Below are 24326 nucleotides of genomic sequence, written 5' to 3'. Positions count from 1 at the left end.
TTTTTTTTGGTAATGGCTGTGCCAATCTACATTCCCTCCAACAGTTTTCTCCACATTCTCATCTATTCTGTAATTTTTTCTTTGTTTTCTTTAGTTGTCGATAGACATTTATTCATTTATTTTTATGTGGTGCTGAGGATTGAACCCAGTGCCTCACACATGCTAGGCAAGCGTTCTACCACTGAGCCACAATCCCAGCCCCTCTGAAGTTTTTTTGATAATAGTCACTGGGAGGCCAGATAGTGTCTTCTGGGTTTGATTTGCATTTCCAACAACTAGTGATGCTGGGCATTTTTTCTTATACTTCTTTGCTACTTGTCTTCTTTTTGGAAGTATACAGGTCTTTTGCCTCATTTAAAAATCAGGTCTCTTCTATCTATGTATTTATTTCTTAGGTTATTTTAGGCGTCAATACCTCATCAGATACGCAGTCGGTAGGCTGTCCCCTTTATTTAGTTCGCTGTGCAGAAGCTTTTAGCTCTCAACAAAGCCATACTTATTTTTGACTTTGTGGTCTTATTTTAAAAAGAAATCTTAGCTGGGCATGGTGGTGCATGCCTGAAATCACAGTGACTTGGGAGACTGAGGTGGGAGACTGCAAGTTCAGGACAGGCCTGGACAACTTATCGACACCCTGTCTCAAAATAAAACAGAAAGGGCTGGGGATAAAGCTCAATGGTTAAGGTCCCTGGGTTCAATCCCTAGTACCACAGAAAACACCCCCCCCCAACACTGCCCTGTTTAATTCTAGTTTCATTTTCACAGCTTACATTTAAACCTTTAATCTATTTTTAGTTGATTTTTGTATATGATCAAATAGGGGCATAGTAATTTCTCGGCATATTCAGTCTTTCTGATACTGTTTATTGAAGAGACCCCTCCCCCCAATGTGTGTTTTTGTCATCTCTACTGAAAATCAGTTGGCTCTGTGGATTTATTTATTTAGAATCTTTTTTATGTGGTGCTGAGGATTGAACCCAGTGCCTCATGCATGCGAGGCAAGTGCTCCACCACTGAGCTACATAACCCCAGCCCAGGCTCTGTGGATTTACTTAGAGGCTTCCTCTGTTTCTATGTCATTGCCATGTTGTTTTGATTACTACAGCTTTGTAGGGTTTTCTGGGGGTGGTACTGGGGAATTGAACCTAGGAATGCTTTACCACTGAGCTACCCTATTCTTCCAGTCCTTTTTATTTTGAGACATGTTCACTAAAGTTACAGAGGCTGGTCTCCAACTTGCAATTCCCCTGCCTCAGTCTCCCAAGTTGCTGAGATAAGAGGCATGAGCCATCACACGGCTCATCAATGTTTTAAGGTTGTAGAGAGGTTAAAATTTACTCCTTTTTTTGGGGGGAAACTACTGTAAACAGGATTGTTGTCTTGGTTTCTATCTCAACTAGTTATCATTTTGTGTACAGAAATGCTGATTGTTGTGTGTTGATTTTGTATCCTTCAATGTTACTGAATTTATTAGTTTAACAGGTTTTTGGTGGAATCTTTAGGATTTTTTTTTGTTTGTTTGTTTTTCCTAACATGTAAGATCATGTTATCAGCAAACAGGGACGACTTAACTTCTTCCATTTCAACCTGGATGACTTTTGTTTCCTTCTCTTGCCTAACTACTAACTGCTCTGGCTAGGACTTTCAGTACTGTTGAAGTGGTAAGAGTGGGCACTTCTGTAGCTGACTTCAAAAAAATATCTTAAAGAAAATTTATAATCATTACTACAAATGAAAAACCGATCTTTATAAATAGAAATGTGACACAAATGTTACAGAATGTTATTAAATTTTTAAGAATTAGGATCATTTATAAAAATGCATTCTCCAAAATGAAAAGGGAACTTCTCCATGCTGATTTTGTATTAAAAGAATATGCAGCCAATGCCACTTAGTTTAAGATGAAATAAAGCTGGGTGTGGTGGCTGAGGCAGGAGGATCATTTGAGCTCAAGAGTTTACGACCAGCCTGGGCAACATATAGCAAGACCCTGGTTTTAAAATCAGCAAGATGAGGCTATTTGTAACATTTTGATAACACCAATTCGTAACAATTTATATATTGTCATTTATTGGAAAGGGCAAAATATTTTAAGCCTCTACTGTTAACAAGGTAGAATATATAGAGAATTGTTAGCCAAAATGATGTAACTTTTAATCTATAAAGTCCCCTGAGAATTGATAATCTTTCCTTCTAGGTAAGATTTTTTTTTTAAAAAAAGTCCTTTTTATACAATTAAGTTATGCTAGAGTGTTGTATAAACTTAATGCAAGAGCACCTCAAACAGGCCAATTTTAAACTTTTTTTTTTTTAATGGTAGAGACATTTTAGAGAAAAAAAATCATTCATTTCATAAGCCACAATGTCTGGTCAGCCATCCAGGTTGGCTAGGTGGGTAGTTTCTCAGAAGGGCTAGCAACTTGACTCCTGACCCTCAGAAACACACATTCGTTTTCATCAAAAATGCTAGTTTCCCTCCAGGGGGTTACAAAATACAAGCAAAAAGATTTATTTGGATCAAGTATGTGTGTCTTTCAGATGGGGTGGCTGAGAAACAAGAGTTGGAAGAGACTTTTCACTTTTTTTTAAAAAATAATTCTTTAAGTTAGAACCGAGTGTAAGGGACCTATTGTATAAAATTAAGTAAAACAAAAAGGCCAAAGCAACAGTCTCTAGAATTTCTGCCTTATCTCAAAACACCTACATATTTTGTCACGTATAAAGAGCAAAGAAAGTGATCCTGACTTCTAATTACCCTGTCAATTCACGGAAGAAAAATGTCAGGGGTTTCACAGATGCTCCAATTTGGTCAGTTTTTACATGTCTGAATGCTTGGGGGCCTGGGTGTTGTCATACAATGGCTACTGCATTGAGCCATTCTTCCACTTAATTTTTGTTTTTTGTACTGGGATGGAACTCAGGGTCACTCAACCACTGAGTCCACATCCCCAGCTCTGTATTTTATTTAGAGACAGGGTTTCATTGAATTGTTTAGCGCCTTGCTGTTGAGGCAGGCTTTGAACTTATGATCCTCCTATCTCAGCCTCCTAAACTGCTGGATTACAGGTGTGAGCCACTGTGCCTACTGGCATTCTCATCACAAGAATGGACACATTTTCGAGAAACTTTTTAGAAGTGACAAAATCCTTCCAATAGCTCCATTGAGGAGTTGCTGCTGAGGGGCAGCACTGCAGTGGGCACAGGTGCAGGAAAGGCACAGAGGATCTCAGTACCAAAGGGGAGAGGGAAAACTGCCCCTTACCTGCAGCCAGGAAGTTTTGGAAACTGCAGAAAGCCTGTGGGCATGGGCTCCTTAATTGGCAGGGAGCCAGTTGGGGCTACTGGGAACTTCAGGAGGGAGGGGCTTCAAGTAACTGGAGTTGGAGGAGAGGGCGTTTTAAATTCTTGCAAACCTTTGCCAAGTGACTCCTTGGAGTTCACCACTGCACTATAGTCCAGCAGTCACTGGGGGGAAGGTACTCAGCCTGAGTGGCCCTTGGGCTGAATGAAAATAGATCACACCCAAAGACACTGCCCCAAGCCCAGTTCCCAAGTCTCTTGAGGTTTGTTCCTGGAGGGCACTGACGGGGTCTCCCCTTTAGCCCTCTATCTAAATCCCAATCTCCATTGCTATTAGGACAGTCACTATTCTTTCAAGAACTGATCACAGTAACCATTTTCCTCTAGTATTAAGTGTCCTTTTGTGTTGCTGTTTCATATTTTTACTCTTTTCTAATAGCCACAATGTGAGCTTTTGTCTTATGGCATTTGTCTTTTTACATTTGGTAACCTTTTCCCTTAAGAACCAATTTAAGAACAATAAAAATATTGCTAGACCATATTTTTCTTACAATAGCTCATATTTCTTTAAAATGTTGGAATTTTTTCCCTTACATTTTTCTTAAACTATAATTTAATTAGCTAATGAAGTTAAGGGTGATTAACTGCTTAAATATTTTTACTTTCAGCATTTCCTGGCCAAGGGGATTTAATTTGTAAAATACCATGTGTGTAAGCTGAGACCAAAATTCTGAGGAAATATAGGTGCATGAAATTAGGCAATAGAAGATTACAGCTGGGACACACCAAAGGAGACCACCTGCCCTACTAGATTTCTAGGTATGGATGAATGAAGTAATTTAAATTTGGGGGTAGGGGTCAACTCTCTAAATGGTTTGCCCATAATCTGACATGTTCTTTTCTCCACTGTCAACCCTTCTAATTATAATTAGAAGGAAACTAGCTTGCAGCAATATTTGCCCTTGAAAGGATCCACAGGTGGGTGACAGGTAAGAGGACTACTTTCCTGGCCTTCTGCCTGTCTGGCAGAGCTCATCCTCCAAAACAGTGCAGACCCTCTGGCAACCCCAACAGTGGGTGGCAAGGCTGGAGAGAATGTCACCCCAGGCTGTATTTTCTCCATGACTAGGAGTGCTTGTTTGATCTCTGGTGTAGTTTGCTATAATTTCCCGGATGCACATCTTAATGGCAGTGTTAAATACACAGTGTGATCTTTTCCCCATCTTCATACCACACACTCGGTACACCCTCTACTTTGCCTTTGTTTATGAAACCGTGTACTCCGTTAGCACAAACCATGTCTACCTCAGCACTTCACTGGGAAATTAAAGAGTCTGGTCAGTGGTGTAATGTCACTTATTGGTTACTAATCACTTTCATTTTCCATGCTGTACATTTATCTGACACAGATGTTATACCAATTTACTTCCATCTATTCAAGCACATGTACACATCATAGCAAGTCTACATGGCTAGATGCTTCACATGTAATGACGTAGGCCTTACAATAGCCTAGGGGGCAGCTGTTCCCTTTGCTTTACTTGGAGCTCACTGGGTCCTGAGGTAGAAAGAACAGGGGTGGGGAGATAGCTGGCAAGGCATGCCAGCTCTCCTTTCAGGTACATGGCAATGATAGTGACCTCACCCTACCCAAGTACCAAGTTCATGTCAGTATGAGACACGAGTCCTGTTGATCCAGAGTTTAGTGAATTTGGAACCATTAAGTCCAAGTGAGAAGATATACAAACCACCATTTTTTAGTCTGTTTTTGTAAAAATTTCACTAACAGCCTCACCTAATTGTTCAGTATCATTTGCGGTGGCTACTTTTATGCTACAATGGCAAAGTTAGGTAGTTGCAACAGATCGTGGCCTGCAAATCCTAAAATATGTACTAGAGTCTTCACAGAATGAGTTGGCTAATCCATGGTCTTAACTATGCAATATTATGATCTTTTAAAGTATATTTTAAACATACAGTAGCAAGTTGTTAGACTGTAATTAAAAACCTTTTCAAATGTTATTACCAATAAACATGAAAGCATGGAAAAAGAGTATTTAGGAGTGAAAAATTAGGCTATGTTACCTCCAAAATGTTTGCACTATGTATATTTTTTCATTAATATACACACAATTAATACATGTAGAAGTGTAAGTCCAAATATCATGTGGCATACACTGTCAGGATTACAGCTGTATGTGATTAAGGGCAGAGAGTCCAATTCAGGATGGATTCAGAAGTTAACCTCTGTTCTAAATACGTGCTCCCCCTTCAGAAGTTCCAAATGCTAAAAGTAAAAACCCAAGGGTATCCCTAAGTTTGACGTGTGTACTAGTGGATAATTAACTTTGTTTTAGCCTTTCAAGATCACCAATTCTTAACTCCAAACAGGCAATCATTCAATATGACTAAATCATAAAATACAACGTTTACTAGGCTATAAACATGCGAACCCCCTATTTATTGAGACCACGTGCATCAAGAATATTTATTCTTATGGATTTACTGATAATTCTATAAACAGATCACAATTCCATAGTTATGAAAAAAGTGCCTGTTGTTACAGGAATGATCAATTACCTTAAAAGATAATTTTACTTTAAATTTACATCATAAAAAATATTCCAAATTGAATTATGCTAAAAGTTTCTAATAAGCGTGTAACTGAATTCTTTTAGAAAATTTCCAAAAATGTAAGAGCCACACACATTGTCCCCCCCTCAGAAATGGTTCAGATTCTTAAACAATACAGCATTACTGACATACAAGGCCACTAAATGTGATACAAAAGAAAAAAAATATTTTTCCCCATTTTGCTTACACAGAATGAGGAGCTATCAAAAAAGGTTTCAAGTTTATGTCAAAGAACTGTTAGTTCACAGAATATCATCTTACAGTTAGTTCTGAGCTCTGGGTTTCAGGATCACATGGCATTAGCAACCTTTAATGCCACCCATTCTTATGAACTTGATTCTATTTCCATCACTCCTTTGCTATTGCACTTTTATCAAAAGGGGTATATACAGTCTATACTTAGCAGATATACCCATTTGAGCTCTTCTTCCAGGAATTTTAGATCTTAATTACTACAGGTACATTTTCTGAATAACCTGAAATGGTTTAACTGGAAGTAGATTCTTGCTCTAACAGTACTTTTAGCACAGTGCTCTTTTTGCAAACACAAGCTTCTCCATAAAACCCACACACCTTCTGACCGTACTGCCACCACCTGTACTTAAAAAGCATGTCATGTTTTCCACTTCAATTCCCATTTTTTCTACCACAGGAATAAAGGATAAAGGTAGGTCTAAACACCTTACAAGAGCCCCAAAGGTACCACCCATTCAAAGCAATGACTATGCTGGTGGAATTATGCAATGTTGTTCTGCCAAACACCAAAGCCTTGAGACTAATAGCATTGTGTTGCAAACGGAAAACATATTTGAAGGGAATTTCCTAACAAGTGAACCACCTAAATATAGTCCATCCTCTTCTCTATTCCATTTCAGATTTAGTTTTAATAAAGTAATGCGAATCATTTAAAGAAAAAAAACTTTAATTTAAAATTCTGATCTATGCATAAAATTCATTTTCATATCACGGTTAAATTTAGTACAAACTATAAAAATGTTAACACTGAAGTTTTCAACAGAAATCTATTCAGATCCCTTAGAAAAATTACTTAAAGAAACAACAGCAAGTCATTTACTGCTATAAGGTTAATACATAAAGAAAAAAACATTCACACATTTTACTGAAATTTTCAGTAAGTAATTTTAGCCATAATACTTAATGCAAATTAAAGTTCAAAAGTTGTGTGTGGCTCTACAGCAATTACAGTTTGTAATGAAAACACTAAGCCAAATCTCTCTTATCTAACCATAACAATCCAAGCTCAAAAAAACGATTGGTCGAAATTCGAAACCTTACGAAGGATACCAACTGTGAACGGAATAGGTGTATCATAACTTAGCTTAAATTAATGTGGAAGACAGTAAAAACTAGACGCTTTTAAGGTTGAATTGCACAAGGAAAATATTAGAGGGAAAAGCATTCAGAGCCATAGCTATTGCTTTAAAAAAATATTAGATCATTTTTATATTAAAAACACTAAAATGAATCAAAGCCAGACAGTACTGAATTTTTACACAAGCTTCTTTTGTATTTCAATGTTGTTTATTGAGGAGTGAATGAGAGACTACTGCCAGACATGCCAACGACACTTCACATTCAAGGGCTGGAAGCTGAAAAGCCTCCCAACTGAGTCCCTGTATAAGCCTTTTGGGAAAAACAACCAAAACTGACAATCAAATGTGACAGCCTCATGCGTGTTGTTTATCATCAGGTTTCTTTTTTCCCCCCAACTTTTGCATCTACTGCTTTGCTGGGGTGAAGGCTTCCTTTTACCCCACAAAAAGACTCCACTCCAATTAATAGAATGAACACTAGATGTCTAGCAATTTGTTTTAACACACACCTACGCTGAGTAACTGATCTTAAAGCTGTTTTTCCTTAAGTTTCCTTATGTCTAATGAGAAAAGTTAATTTTATTTCCCTTCCCCTTCACATGGGTGGGATATACCAATAGAAAAATACTCTTCAGTGCTACTGTAGGGCTTACGGGGAACTCCTTCAGTGATCTGATAGAAATCCACTGCAACTCCACTCCACATACAGGGATGCTCTTCCTGCTTGTGGATCTCCAGAAGAATGGCCTACACACAACACTACCGCTCTCTTGCTCAAAAACAAAACAAAGAAACCTAAACAAAAAGGGTAAACGTTTATTTGGAGTTAGTTTTCTGGTGGGTGGTATTAAGGCCCTTCAAGCAGAGTTCAGGAGCTCCTGTATGGCTGCCTGCTGCTCGGGACTGAGCTGTGCTATGCATTCAGTCCACAATCCTCCAGAAGTCTAGGGAAAAAAACGTGCACAAATTTAGATAAGGTGAAGCAATCATCCGGAAGGATTTTAATAATCATTGCGTAGATACTGTAACAATGCCAAAACACCTTCTAAGTATCTTAGTTTGAAGGAAATTATTGTAAAAGCAATATATCTATCCATTTCCTCAAAATTCATTGTTTACAGCAAGTTTTCATTTTTGCATTAATAAAGCTACACTAACAGATGACACCTCAAAGTTACCTATACACCATAAGAATCCAGGAAGCAAAAATTAATTTTTTTGCTATTTGACAACTTATTATCAAATCTCATCTACTTTACTTCTAGATAGGCACGAAAACTATTATATAATAAACATATGCTAAGTACCAACTGGAAGACTTAATTTCAAGTTTAAGATGAAAAATTTAGTTCTAATAAGTAACAGAACATATGGACAGATTATATTAAGTATAATCCTTTCAATGCTTAGAGATAGAGAATACAAACAATATAATTGCTTTGGCTCATTAGATTTCTCATTTTCTTCTAATACAGAATATGAAAACAACTACTACTTAAACAAAAACAAACAAAAAACCCTTCTCCTTTCCCAATTTAACCAAATCTGCTCACCTGTACTTGGCGAACTACATTAGCCAAACGTTTGGCACAAGGATCTTCATGTTTTATGGCCTCATGCAATTCTCCTTCTGCAATTATACTGAATATTTTGGGCAGATTGGTATTATTTGGGCCAAGAACAATTGGGTGATTACTGACAAAAGAAAAAAATAAAGAAATAAAAAACCTTTTCAAATGAAATTTATAAGTAGAAATCACTCAAGCTCTTATACTATACTATATCCTTCCCTACATAATGATTATGTGTTCATGAAAATCAACTATCTTTAAAACTCAACAGGAATGAAACCAAATAATTTCATGTTAGATCTTAACCCAAGAAAAATACTTGGCTCACCTCTCAGCAGTGTTTTAAGAGCCAAATAGAATGTGCTTTATAAATAATTTGCAATGTGTTAAAAAAAAAAAAACCCACAAGATATTAGCTGGGCAATGTGGTGCATGCCTTTAATCCCAGTGGCTCGGGAGGCCGAGGCAGGAGGATTTTGAGTTCAAAGTCAGCCTTAGCAACAGCAAGGCACTGGGCAACTCAGCGAGACCCTTTCTCTAAATAAAATACAAAAAAGGGCTGAGAATGTAGCTCAGTGGTTGAGAACCCCTGAGTTCAATCCCTCAACAAACAGACAAATCCAAGATATTACCATTAGGTTTCTTAACATAGGTACATAATTTCTACAATAAACTCAAAAGTTCAAAAGGATTATATGCACATTTCAAGAGTAAGTGGGAGCTGGGCACAGCAGCGCATGCCTATAATCCCAGATGCTTGGGAGGTTGAGGCAGGAGTTCAAGCCAGCCTCAGCAAAAGTGAGGCGCTAATAAGCAACTCAGTGAGACCCTGTCTCTAAATACAAAATCAGTCTGGGATGTGAATGAGTGCCCCCCGAGTAAAACCCCTGGAACCAAAAAACAAAACAAACAGAGTAATAAGCAGGGAAATAAACTCTTGGCAGGTTTAATGAAAAGAAACATAACAGTGAATTGAAGCAGAATTTTTGCCTTCATTATTTAGAGAATTTCAGAATAGTCACTTCCAAGGAAATGATCAAATAGCCTGACTGATGCAGGACTTAGCAAGGATGGTGAAGTCTACAGGGTGACTACCACATTTCTCTTACTAAAGTTCTCAATGGGAACACTCACAGTATTTGTGTGAACCTGAACTTAAACAGGCTTGAAGGAATATGTTGGTCTACTGGTACAAAACTCCACTAGCTGTACCCTTGGAATTTTTCCCAAACTAAAAATAGTAATTAAAGTGACAGAGCCAAGACTGAATTAATACTGAGGGAAAGGTGGGCTTAGAAAAACAGACACCAGAGATTATCACTTTGATCTGAACATTTCTACAACCTCCCTTTATTGTTGCAACTCTTAGATATACTCAGGGGCATAAAACAGCATTGGTAACACTATAGCCCAGGGCTAGATCATGGTGACCTATCTGGAATACTTCTCATAACCCACTGATTCTTGAATCCAGAGAAAAACACAAGAATTCCACAAGATCAAATAATGCTATAAACAATGTATTTCAATTCTGATCTATAACAAGTGTACACTAGATAACTTTCTGAAAACATTATTGTCTCAAGTTCCTAACTACTAAATTTAATTCCATAAAGGAACTCAAAATTCGATCTTATCATAAAGGTAAATTTTAACTGATACAGTTTCTTAGCACAATGTATACAGATAATATTATAACTGATGGCTATGCACAAACAGGAGGCACTGTTCTGAAAAGGAGAATGAAATAAGGCCAGTCTGTGCTTTCTTACCTTTCGATCAGGTCACAGAGATAATTAAAAGTCTGAACAGCTTCTTCTTTATCTTCATGTAGTGGAAGCCAAGACAACCAATGTGGAAGGACTTCTTCAACGTTTACACAGTCAGGCTTGTACTTCATAATTTTCCCTACAGCTGAGATGCAGTTCTCAGTAGCGTTCACATTTTCTTTGGTCTTAGAATCTGCAGACTGAATAACTCTTACAAGCAGCGGTAGTGCTTCTAAAAGAAGCATTTGTAGGGGGGGAAAAAGATTGTGGTCATTTTCATGCAAATGAACCTTTATCTTTGTTCCAGTTAAAGATTATGGTGAAAAAATGCAAAAGTATAAGGACTTTAGTTTCTTGGCTTCACCATCACAGAACAGTAACAAGGAGGCATTGCCTCAGCAAGTATGGGGCACTAGCACTCATAAAGACAAATCTCAAATGCAATGTGCCCTGGAAGGCTAGGGTAGGGAAGGCTTTTGTTTCACTCAGATTCCATTTTAATTTCTTTGAGAATAAACATGATAAATTCCTAAGTGCTATAGATGATGTATCTGAAGAAGAGGGAGAAGAGAATAAAGCAAAAATAGGCACATAATGTTTAGGGGTGTGGTGAAGAGAACGATGTAGAAACAAAAAGGATGGCTAGAATGAAATGTATGCAGTGCAATAAACAGAAGTACCTGTACAAAAAGGGCGATAGTTATCTCCACCATACTGTGCCATGACTCCCAGGCCATATGCTGCTGCTTGCCTGACTTCTGGGCTGTTGTCACATACATATTGGAGCATTGGCCTTAAGAAATATTCTGCATACTTAAATGAAGCTGGACTACAATGTTCTATGACATCATCAAAGATGCACAATCCCCATTGTCTGTCTGGCCATGGTCTATGTGGACACTACAAAAGAGATGCCTTTTTAAGTCACAAACATTGGTTTAACGAATACAAAGAAATAAATATTGACTTATATAGAGTTATGTGGTTACATGGATATACCTGATATAGGCAATAAACAAACCAACCTGTAACAACAACCACTTCTAATGACTATTAGTATTTAATAGTTATTAGACACAAATTTAATGAAATTCAGGATTAAAAGACTTGTATAACAAGCCTATAACCCCAGTGGCTCAGGAGGCTGGGGCAGGAGGATCCCAAATTCAAAATCAGTGTCTCAGCAACTTAGTGAGACTCTGTCTCAAAATAAAAAATGAAAAAGGATTGGATATGTGGCTCAACGGTTAAGTGCCCCTGGGGTCAATGCCCAGTTACCCCTCCCCCACAAAAAAGTTGGGACAATCTTCAGTTCAAAGCACTGATTCAACAGATTAGGTTATATGTGCCTAAATATTTTCAAATGTGCCAACATCTGAAGATAGCTTTTAATTTATATTATTTTTTAAGCCCAGTTACCCCTCCCCCACAAAAAAGTTGGGACAATCTTAAGTTCAAAGCACTGATTCAACAGATTAGGTTATATGTGCCTAAATATTTTCAAATGTGCCAATATCTGAAGATAGCTTTTAATTTATATTATTTTTTAAAGTTGAAGAAAACATAAGGCTATTATATAATAATGTCAATGCAGTTTATCAACTGAAGTACATTAACTATTTTAGTGGGGAATAAATGAAGGCTATGTATATGTGGGAGCAGAAGTATATGGGAAATTTGAACTTTCCACTCAACAACAAATCTAAAACTTTTCTAAGATATAAAGCCTGTAAAATACTTAAAACTTGAGTATAAGGGTTTATTATCCATAATTTCTAACTGTATATGAGGATCATAGATAAATTTGCTATGGTCCACTGAAAAAAACATAAATCATTATATCCATTTATTAACAGGACAAAGATATTTGAAATAATGAAAAACCACTTATATTTCTTTAGAAGACATTATAATTGGCCTATGGATAACCTAATTAGCAATTTTCAAGAATACATATTTAGTGGGAAACTATATAAGGCAATAAACTTTATAAAACAGTGGAAACCACATTTCTGAGACTCATTTTAACCTGAAGAATAAGGTTTTATAAGCTACAATGGAAGAATTCCAAGTCAACAATTTCAAAATAACAAGAGAGGTAACACTTACAATTAGGTTGACAATTAATGGAAGAAACTGTTCAAACCATGGTAACACCTTTTCCTTGTAGCTGCTGAATATTGAGTGTAAAATATCTGACACTTTGGTCAGAATATAAACATCATTATCATCCTAAGAAAAAAATAACAGAAAACACACACTCAGATGGGTAAAAAAACATTCTACCATCAATAATGACATTTATAAATATCTAAGAAATATAAAAAATAGCATTTTCCTTTGCTGACTTTAAGGGCACAGCAAGAAATCTAGAGACTGAAGTAACCTTACTAGATGCCGCTTAACCGTCTTTGGAAAAAGAAAATTGTGTGGCAAATACTGTATTTATTGTAAAAACTTTCTTTGGGACACAGTTGAAAAATTATCTTTAAAGTACTATTACTACTTTTTGGTTTTGGCAGAATATTCCTCATTTTAGAGTGAGATGGTGGGGAACTGGCTGAGGTCTCACACATAGGTGCAATGTGGACCTACTGGCATGGGAGTTTTGGCCACATTTCCTAGGTGCTGACCCTATAATAGTTGAAATATGTTTGATGGAGCAACATGGTATGATGAGGAAGGAACTGAGAAACACAGTGAGGAAGGCCTTAGACTGTACATCTGTTTGGGCAATCATTTAACACTGGAGTTCGAGGCCACTCATTGTGCTGTGAGCAACATGTAGAAAGAATACAGGTAAACTCTAAGGCATTTGGGGGTGCAAGCTATATACAACAAAATTCACAGTACCAAGAAGAAAAATCAGTTAATTTTAAATTACTTATTCTATAAATTAATAAATGAGTGCCAGATTCTTATACCAAAGATTACTGATAATTACATCAGAATGACAAGATGAATTAGAAACTCAAGCATTTAAAAATCTTTCAGAGGCAAATGGTCATGTAAATAAAGTTCTGAAGTGAATAATTTACCTCATCTTGTAGTGACTCTTCAACCTGTTCATCATAGTCTTCATCTTGTCTTTTAACTAAAACACACCCAAATAAATGTTTTTAAATGATCACCAAAAAGGTCAAGGATTTCCTTCAGAAATAAAAGCTGTGAAAACTTACCTTGCCGCAATTCTTGATTTTTAAAATGTTCTTCAAGTTTTGCTTTCAGTATACCCCCCAGTTCTTCAAAGTGTTCATTATTTAGGCATCCATCTCCCATTACTTCAATGCACTAATGAGATTAAAAAAAAGAGCAATCCATAATCTCTAAAATTTTTTAGAGTCAAAAGTTGAACTCCAGGGGGTGGGGTTGTGGCTCAATGGTAGAGCGCTTGCCTAGCATGTGTGAGGCCCTGGGTTCGATCCTCAGCACCATGTAAAAATTAATAAATGAAATAAATGTATTGTGTCCAACTAAAAAACAAGTATTTAAAAAAGCTTACTCCATATTAAGAATCATACGGATGTCTAATAAAAATGTACATAATTCAATATCCAGGGAGATTAATGATTAAATATGTATATACTGGTGTATTTGTCACAATAATAGCATTTTAATTCATTGTTCCATTATATCAGATGCAGAATTTCTTTTATAAAAACTGAAATGCAGGGGCTAGGGTTGTGGCTCGATAGATCACTGCCTAGCACTTCTGAGGCCTTGGGTTTGATCCTCAGTACCACATAAAAATAACTAAAGGTATTGTGTCCAACTAAAATAAATATTTACCCCCCCAAAAAAAGCCCCACAAGAAATTTAAATGCAAAAAAGAAATAAAAAACCTTAAATGCAGTATAATATAATTATATAATATTAATAATACAATATATAAGCTCCACATAATGATTTCCAACCTATTTTAATGAGCCCATTACAATTTTGTTACAAAAATTGAAGACCTGAACACTTGGGACTTAACAGGTTAAAAAGAGAAAATACAAATAATATTAAAAAAAAAATTTTTTTTTAGTTAAAAGATGGACACAATACCTTCATTTTACTTATTTATTTTTATGTGGTGCTGAGAATCGAACCCAGTGCCTCACATGCGCTAGATGAGTGCTCTACCACTGAACTACAACCCCAAACTTAATACCTTTATTTTAAACATGTACTAGGAATATCTACTGTGACAATCATTAATTATGCTAGGCACTGAGGATTCCAAGATGGAATAGAAGTAGTAAACTGGCTCCCTTAAGGAGCACAACCTATAAAGAGAGCACTGAAGAAAGGGAAATGTGCCTTGAAAGGGGATAACAGATGGAGGGAAGGATAAGGAAATTCTTTGCAAACAAGAAATTCTGAACTTCAGGACTGTGAATGAGGACAAAGTGAAGACATTTAAATAAAAACTTGAAGCAAGCTACAGAGCTGTGCAGGGTGGGGGTGCCACTGAAGATGGAAGGGAAAGGACTCAATAAATAGCAAGTTAAGGCAAGGGAGAATGGACTGGAGGAAACAAAGAAGAGAGACTTCTGGAGGAGACCAGTGAGGATATTCTCAATAGCACAGACAAGAGAAGAGGTAATGGGAATGTGCATTGTCGGGGAGGTGGAAATGCGGAAGAATGCCTAGGACAGGAGTTAGACAAGAACTGAAGATGAGCTGATACCTAAACTTCTGCAGTTTGATTATTAGGTGTATGATGGTAGGAATTTATCAAGACTGGTATAAGAGCATTCAGAATTTCTTGTTTCCAAAGAATGCATGTTTCCATGCCTTTGCCCAGATTACTCCCTGCACCTGTAATGCCCTTCTCCAGGGCATGTATACCATTTCTCCAGTGTCTGCTCCTAAGCAAACAAAAACAGTGACAATACCAAAATATTAAAATATACATATATATATTTTTTTCAGTGAAAGATTTTAAATTGCATGCCCTAATTTTCTCCTAAATTATTTAGCAAGATTAATAAACAAACACACAACCTTACAAATATTCTTGAAGATAAAAATATTCACCTTTGCAAAAGAATGCATTATTTCTGAGAGGACATCAGAATCTGGTTCTGTGCCAATGGCCTTGATTAGAGCATCACACATGAAATGCCACATCTGGGTGAGGTACTCAGGACCCCGAACCCGTGCACACTCCAGGAGAAGAGGCATGGATTCCGCTGCTGCCACACGAACACGTTTTGTTGTTAAGGAAATGTGATCATTAAAGAACTTCAAAAGGCTGCCATTCTACTTACTTAAGCCTTAGGTACCATTTGTGTTAAGAGGAATGTTAGGCAACTTTTTGTTTATTTAAGATAAGAAATTGTGTTCAATATAAAGTGTGTATAAAAAAACAGAAGTCTCCATGGTCACATGACATACCTGGACGGATGAGTCCAGTGACAAGATAGGCATCCCATTGCTCAAATATATCCCCAAACTCAATAAGGGCTGTGAAAGACCTGTGATCTTTAAGAACTGAGAGCATTTCTCAAATTGCACCTTTATCCAAAACTTTAGGTAATACACTTCTTCTAATAAATGTAACTGAAGCTGGGTCTCTATGAGAAAACCACTGAGACCATTCTATTTCTATACTAGCTTTGATGGTTTTCAATAAAGATTTAGTCACCTTTCCATATCTAATACCATTTATAAAATAAGATCATGATAACTTCTCCTTAAAAGCAATTCTGCTTCATCCCTGGCATCACTGGAAGTCTGCTGGGCAAAGCCATCTCCACAGAGTACAGCACTGTTAGGACATTACAAGGAATGACTCCAAAGCTTGGGTCTGATCTGTGTTCTTTCTACCCCTCTGTTTGGCTGTGCTAACTTTACCCAGCTATGGAATTAAGTGTTTATACTTATACACATTATGACTATTGTTAAATTGAGGATCAAAACAATAATGTTCAGAGGTACTATTCACATTTGTAATGTAGGATTCTATTACAGAAAATTAACTTATACTTGCTAAAAAATAATCCTTAAAATCCTTAAGTAGACCAAAGAAAACTGACAACAAGAGCAGTTAACATTTTCTCTTCCATGATTTTGACACAAGGTGAACAAAAAGTATATGCAGAAAACCAAGCTTACAGAGTAAAACTAGGTTAGGACACAAATAATAATGGTGATTTATACCTCTCAAAACTATAATAACCGAAGAAACTATACTTCTATTCAATCTAGATGTTTTACATCCAACTACTGTATAGGATATCATCATGGAAATAAAATTTCAGTAAAGGGACCATCAGCTTGACAACCTGTTCGGTGTATTCCACAAAACCTTCTTTTAATTCCTTGGCGTAGCAAACCTGAACAAAAATATTAGAGAAAGAAATAAAGATTCATGTTCTTTTTTTTTTTTTTTTTTTACTTTGGTACTGGGGATTGAACCCAGGGTTCAATATCCCCTGAGCCATATCCCTAATCCTTTCTGTTTTTCTATTCTGAGACAAGGTCTTACTACTAAGTTGCTGAGACTAGTTTTGAACTTGTGATCCTCCTGCCTCAGCCTTCCAAGCTGCTGGGATTACAGGTACCATAGTGCCCAGCAAGATTCATTTTGTTGTTTTTTTGGTGGAGCTGGTTTTGGATCAAACCCAGAGCTCTGTGGATGCAAAGTAAGTACTACATCTCCAGCCCTGTTTTTAGGTGTTGATGTATTTATTAAAAACAACAGCAACACACACACACAAAAAAAACCCCCAGCAAAACCATGAGCCCCAAAATGTTGTATCTTGACTAGGACTACATTTAAAGTTGTATATAGGACATAAAATTATTAGACTTCTAAGAAAAACCATACGAATTTAGCTTTACTTTTAATCCCCTAATCACATTTCTGTTCATTCATTCAAAACATAGTTATTTACATTGAGCACAAAACAGATAAAATTTCTCATTTCACAACTTATACTCTAATCCCTTTGTATCAGCTTTATAATACTCTAGGGACATAGCAATTAAGTCATTTTCATTCAAGTTGTTCACTGTTTCTACTATTAGAAATAGTATGAATATTGAAAGGGTTTAATTCAGATGATTTTGTTCAGACAAAAATCCAGAAGTAAAAATGATGGTCAAAAAATATCTACACTTTCTTTTTTAAGGAATATATTCTTGAATCTTTAAAATTATTTCTTTTCCAGATATTTATTAAAAACATTCCTATGAAAACTAGAGAGGATATAAATGAAGTTGAGTAACAATTATGAATCTCATACCAACATCTGGCAAGCAGTTGATTTTTCTTCCAGTCCTGCCGTTTTAATACCAAAACTTTGCTGATCTCCAAGGTTCACAAATTCCCAACCATCATCATCACTCATATTCTCCATGTCTTGGGCTATTAACAGGGAAGGAAACAAATGCTTTTAAAAAATAATAGTAAAGGCAGAAATATTACAACTGATATGTCCTTGTGAAGACACTTACTATCTAAAAGGGCTACTTCAGGCTTAATTGAAGCTGTCTTCATTAAAGGCCCCATAACCACGGGAAGGTATTGCTGAAACTCTTTCCCAAGGATTTTGCACATTCTGGCCCATGCTGAGATCATGTAAGAGATCTAAGGAAAAAAATTAAAACAGATTTTAAAGTAATGGGTACACAGAATATAATAAAGTTATTTCTCTATTTCACAGAGAATGTTTTCTTGATACATTCATGGCACTTTAGTAAATGTAATTCCTAATGTTATGTATTAAAAAATGTTCTGAATCAATAATGAAATCCTGTGAACTCTCAACCCTGGGATATAGGAAACAGCAGGCAAGGCTTATTTTTTTTCCCCCCAAGAGGCAATTATAATTAGTTTTCTTAGTATCTGCATCATCTGAATAAAACTAAATATGTCAACTCCTAGGCATGAGTTTTCTTTGAGGCAGAAACATTATCTGATATGACTTTCTATCTTTACTCCCTGGCTCCTCATTCATTAGACATTATTAAAACCAAAGAAACAAAATATCCTATCTTTTTATCTGTTATAATTTATGCTGTAAGTACCTGGTTATAAAGACACCTCTGGGTTACCACTTTGTTCACCTGCACTTACCTATTACCCATGGAATACAGTTCTCTATTTGCATGCTTATTTATTGCACAGGTACAGATATACTTTCCACTTCTTTTTTTAAATACCTTTAGTCATTTGTTTGCTTATTTATTTACTCACTTATTAATTAATTAATTAATTAATCATGAGGTGCCCCAGCCCACTTTCCACTTCTAAAAATTTTTTTTTTTCAGGGTCTGGGGATGTGGCTCAAGCGGTAGCACGCTCGCCTGGCATGCGTGCGGCCCGGGTTCGATCCTCAGCACCACATAACAAAGATGTTGTGTCCGCCGAGAACTAAAAAATAAATATTAAAAAAAATTCTCTCTCTCTCTCTCTCCTCTCTCTTAAAAAAAAAAAAAAATTTTTTTTTTCAATTATAAAATAAAGTCCACTCATTCCACAAATGTGTACTGGCTCTTTTCCACATGAAGTGTATTATGATTTGCTGATTCAAAGGCTAAGGCCACAGTTCTCACTACCCTCCTTGCAGTTGACTGTCCCACCAATATTCCTAATGTTTGCAAACTGTCCTTCTAGATATTTACTTCTGTACATTCACAGATACAAAGATAAAGTATATTTATATACCACTTTAAAAACAAAGTAAATACAAAACAAAAACAGAACAAGCTTTCTTTGTAAAATGATATTTTCTTCTTTAAGCTATATGAAACAATTACATTGTGGCTGTGTAAAATAAAAATTTAATCCAACAATTAACAAGTGCCTTACGTATTTAGGCACTAAGAATACCTTTAAAATTATGACAGACATCTATGATGTTGCTGCAAGTGTTAAATGCCCATACTGAGAAAGAACTCTTGTAGAGGTGGAAAAATATGACTAGGACTTAGCCAGGCATATATGTTTGTGGTGGCAGGAGTTTCATCTAAGTTAATAGAATATGTGTGTCTACTCCTGTGCAGAGAGGAGACTGCAGGTTCTGAAATGGTCATGTTTCTGTAGTTATCTCTCCTGGTAGGGGAGACAAGTCATCTGGCATTCAAAGGGGTAAGAGACACTCAAGTGGAGATATTTAGTAAGGGGTGTTGACAAGTGAACCTTGATCTGCAGTCACAAGTATACAGAGGTAACCTGCAGCCATGAATGAGTGCTACTGCTTCCAGGAGAGTGAGAAGGTAAGAGCTTTGCACAGAGCCCAAGGGCTCTGTTGTGACATGTTTCTGCTTCTTTTGACTTGAAAGAGTCAAAAGAAGCAGAAACATGTCACAACAGAGTAAGAAAACCCGACTCCAGAAGAACAGAAACCAGTGAAAAGAATCTCTGAAAATGTAACTCAAGAGAGCTATCATTCTTTTTTTAAGTACATTTAACCTTGCGCTGCCCCACAACTTATAAATGGATCAAGGTAAGGACAGGAATACTGCTTACCTGAGGATCATCATCTTCCATATCATTGAAATCTGTCTGAGTCTTCAATAATAGCTGCATCACATCTGAGGCATCCTGCATGAACTAGAGGAAAATCATTTACAGGTATTTAACAGTCCATAGCACCATTGTCGCTATCTAATTTTGTTTTTTATGTAATAGCAAAACTTAAAAAAAAAAAAATCTATCTTTTCTACATGGGTTAAAACTCCACAGATAAATGTTGTACTGAAAAACTTTCATCTGTATTAACAGATTTAATGCTCTTTCTGGGAAAACATACTTTCTCCTGAAGGACAAAGTAAACTGCAGTTTAAAAAGATACTTCTAATGGAATCAAGCTTTGGTCTATTGCTCATGTATTTTAAACAGTAGAATTTAATTCAAATCCGAAGGAAAATTTTAAATGGCTCCATAGAATTAACTCACAAAGATTTTATTTTGTAAATGATTTCATATAACCTGTGCAGTTCTGGCAATTTCCACTGTTATGACCAGGCAATGGTTTTTCAAAGCTAGATATATATAGTACAGAACATACAAATGTTTGGTTAGAATGGTCCCACAACTTAAAAGAAAAATTAAGCTAGGCATAGTAGAGCATGTCTGTAATACCAACTACTTAGGAGGCTGAATTAGATGCCAGCCTGGGAAATTTAGTGAGATCCCGACTCAAAAAATAAAAGAGGGAGGGGCTGTGGCCCAGTGGCAGAGTGCTCACTTAGCATGTTCAATCCTCAGCACCACATAAAATGTAAAATAAAGATATTGTGTCCAACTAAAACTTTAAAAATGAATATTAAAAAAAAAATAAAAAAGGAAGACAATGGGGTGGGAGGTGGAATGAGTGGAGGAACTTTGGATAGCATAAAGCGGAGGGAAGGAGGGGGCAAGAGGGTAGAAAAGATGGCTAAATGAGACAGATATCATTACCCTAAGTACATGTATGATTGCACATATGGTGTGACTCTATTCATGCACAACCAGAGAAGCTAAAAATTCTGCTCCATTTGTGTAGCTTTCTACTGTCATATATAACAGATGAGAATTAAAAAAAAAAAAAATAGGTATTAGGACAGTTCAGTGGTAAAGCATTCCCTGGAATCAATTCCTAATACAACACAAAAAGTAAAAGTTAATAATAATGCTGGTTTTGGAAAGGCAAAACAGAGAGGTTTCATGCTAAGTTCTGAGGATCAGAATGCAAAATGCCCATGACAGAAAAACTTTTGGATCAGTTTCGACAACTGAGATGTTGGTGAGAATAAACACACTTGCCTAATGATCCTTGCTAATTATTTTATCAAGAGTTATATGCACATATAGACATTTGATGCTTCTGGATCACCAAGAAAACAAATGGAACATTTTTAAGTGGAACTAAACATGAGGATGTTGAACTACACAAACAATGTATGGTGGAAGAGAAGGGGGACAAACATATAACTGAGTTAAGAAAAATCCTGAGTTAAGAAAAATCCTTAATATTCACAAGTAAAAAAAAAAGCAGGCAACAATTTATTTATATAGGAAATTGGAGTAATGTTAAAGGAAAGATGAAACAAAAAACCCCAATTATCCAGAAAACCATTCACCAGAAGGAAAAACACTCCAATTCACTCAGTGCCCACCCCACTGCCAAATTATATATAGCAAATTTAACATAATACGAGTCACTTACCTTTTCCTTCCCAACAGCCAGGCCAATGAGACTGATGCATTCAATAGTTTTCCCTCTCAAAAGTCTGAGTTCCTTTTGAACTGCATTCTCAACAATGTGCTTCAGTGATGGCATAAATAAATCATAGTAGGGGACAAACTTTTCTTCTGCAGTATCTGCAACTGATGCAATGGATGTCACAACTTGTTCCAAAACTAACTTGGTACCTTTCTGAATCAACTAGAAAAAAAACAAACAAAAATAAATGAATTAAATGAAAATAAAACAACAACCAAACCAGAAATCATTTCAATTTGCTACTTTCTTCCAATTCTTGAAGGCTTCTCTGAATTACCTCTCCAAAGAGCAAGAAGGAAACTGTACATTTTGGAAGAAATTTCTATAAAAAAATTCATGTTGAACTATTTATGTGGCTTTCTCTCTCTCTCTTCTGTTAACAAAGAACACCTTGTTTTTGCTTTATCTCAAAAAAAAAAAAAAAAAAAAAAAAAAAACCCAACAAAAACAAAAAAAAACCAACCAACTGGTTCTAGAGTCCTAACCTTGACTCCACTTCAATTTTTAGTATCCATATACCTTAATGCTTTATTGTTCTTATCTTTTACTCACTGATTTCCACTATACTGTTATATTTTGTCATGACTTACTATGTTTCTATGGAGAAAATTACTTCTTGGGGAATTCCTTTATTTTCTAATAAAACGCTCCTTGGAGGATCCCACTTAGGAATTCTGGTGCCCTCTCTGGAACACATTTCTCTTTCATGCTGAAGCTTAAGAAATGATGCTGTTCCCTGTTAGCAAAGGCCTACAACATGCTCTAGCCTCCTAGGCTTGCAACAATGCTTCCTGGGCATCTGTAGCAGAGCCCATGCTGTCACCTTGCAAGTTTCTAAATAATTTCTGATTCGGAAATATCTGAGACCTAGCAAAAATTTTCTTCCCTTTCCTTCACCAATAAAAAGTATACTTTCAGTAGAGCACTTCCCTTTGTATTACAAATTGTACAAGCCTTAAAGAAGTTATCTTAACTCCCTTTCTTCTGCATTTCAGCATTTGCTATGTTTAATGTCTTGGGCCCTCCTGCTACCCTCTTTTCAAACAACCCTGAACATTATCCTCCTCTTCACCTCATCTCAGCAAACTCCATCCTTCAGTCTTTAAAATACTGGACTCTTGAAGGAATGACAGGGAGACAGACTCCTCACACTGCAGCCCTCTCTATTCAAACCCAATTGTGAAACTGTACTGGACCCAACTATTTGTGATTTACCAACCAAATTATCTGCCTTCAATGTGGGTCCATAGCTGAGCACATTTTTAGTCTATTGTTCACTGGACACTGAAAACTCAGGTCTATTTGAAACTCTACTTTCTTTGGATTTTAACAATCATTTCTCATTTTCCTCTTCTTTGACAGTGCTATGCAAATGGTAGTCTGTGAACTGTTACTAATCCACACTAAGTATAGGAATTGAGGGTATCAGAAATGATTATAACAATGTGCTGATAAGTTTACATATATTGAATCCCATAAAAAACCAGTCTTTTAATCTTTATTCTCTTAGAATTATTCATTTCACTTTTATAGCAAAATTCCATTTTTTTTTTCTACTTAACAACAAATTGGGCTTTGATCCTTGTTTTTCTTATCTGTGTCCTCTCTCACACCTGATAGTATACTCCTGGCACACTGCTATACTAAAATCACTTAACTATTTCAGCATACACCCCCCGCTTACTTAGACTATAGTTATGAACCAACTACTTAGACAATAAGCCTTATTTTAAAAATTCAAATTATTTACAGAAAAAAGGATTTTTTTTTTCTATACAGTCTCAATTCTGTCACTCTGTAGAACAGTTAATACATTTTTACTTGCTTCTTATTATAGTTTGAATTTGGAATCTCCCCCAAAGGCTCATGCAGCAATATTCAGAGGCAGGGCTTTAGGAAAGTGATTGAATTATGAGAGCTCTGACCTTGTAAGTGGATTAAGGGCCCCAGTTGGATGAAGCATATCACTAGGAATACATCTTTAAAGGGTATATCATGTCTCTAGCCTGTTCCTTCATTTCCCTCTCTGCTTTCCAGCCACCATGAGGTAGGTGGGCAGTTCTATTGTGAGTCTCTGCCTCATCACAGACCCAAGCAATGGAGCCAGCTGAACAGACTGAAACTGTGGCACAAAAAGACCTTTCTTCCTTTAAGTTGATTTTCAAAGATACTTTGTCACATATGAGAATTATCTATTTCCACCATTGTCATCTATGCCCCCCCGAACAATGATGGTGGGATGACCTTACTTTCAACCTTCCCTCCACCTTTTATTTATGCCCCCCAATGTTACCATATTCCTTAACTACTATGATGTTACCATTTGCTGAGCACAAAATAACAAAAAATGGTTCTTCAAACTTACATAGAACAAGTCAAGAAATTTTTCTCTTTTGTTTTCAAGGCAACTCACAACACCAATTTTACCTAACATTTAGGCTGTGTGTTTCAGTTTCAATACTGGCCTGTTCTCTGATTGAGCCTGAATTACTCTACCGAGAATAGTTTGGCTCT

General features: G+C 36.3%; 1 protein-coding gene across 1 annotated transcript in view; it reads right to left on the bottom strand.

Annotated features, from left to right (window-relative positions):
- Nucleotides 1-8064: 8064 nt before the first annotated feature.
- Nucleotides 8065-24326, bottom strand: part of Ipo5 (importin 5) — a 44769-nt gene continuing 28507 nt past the window's right edge. The window contains exons 14-26 of the mRNA XM_078016235.1: nucleotides 21756-21974; nucleotides 20075-20158; nucleotides 18058-18190; nucleotides 17847-17968; nucleotides 16838-16934; nucleotides 15634-15806; nucleotides 13788-13899; nucleotides 13647-13702; nucleotides 12718-12840; nucleotides 11289-11508; nucleotides 10612-10840; nucleotides 8822-8963; nucleotides 8065-8212 (exon numbers count right to left, since the gene is read on the bottom strand). Of these exons, the coding sequence (XP_077872361.1) occupies nucleotides 8126-8212; nucleotides 8822-8963; nucleotides 10612-10840; nucleotides 11289-11508; nucleotides 12718-12840; nucleotides 13647-13702; nucleotides 13788-13899; nucleotides 15634-15806; nucleotides 16838-16934; nucleotides 17847-17968; nucleotides 18058-18190; nucleotides 20075-20158; nucleotides 21756-21974 (1797 nt within the window). The 3' untranslated portion in view covers nucleotides 8065-8125. The remainder of the gene's footprint in view (nucleotides 8213-8821; nucleotides 8964-10611; nucleotides 10841-11288; nucleotides 11509-12717; nucleotides 12841-13646; nucleotides 13703-13787; nucleotides 13900-15633; nucleotides 15807-16837; nucleotides 16935-17846; nucleotides 17969-18057; nucleotides 18191-20074; nucleotides 20159-21755; nucleotides 21975-24326) is intronic.

The sequence above is a fragment of the Ictidomys tridecemlineatus genome, chromosome 6, assembly GCF_052094955.1.
Source record: "Ictidomys tridecemlineatus isolate mIctTri1 chromosome 6, mIctTri1.hap1, whole genome shotgun sequence".
Classification (NCBI taxonomy): Eukaryota; Metazoa; Chordata; class Mammalia; order Rodentia; family Sciuridae; genus Ictidomys; species Ictidomys tridecemlineatus.
Note: the sequence above shows the minus strand (reverse complement) of the source record. Positions and strands in the feature narration are given on the sequence as shown.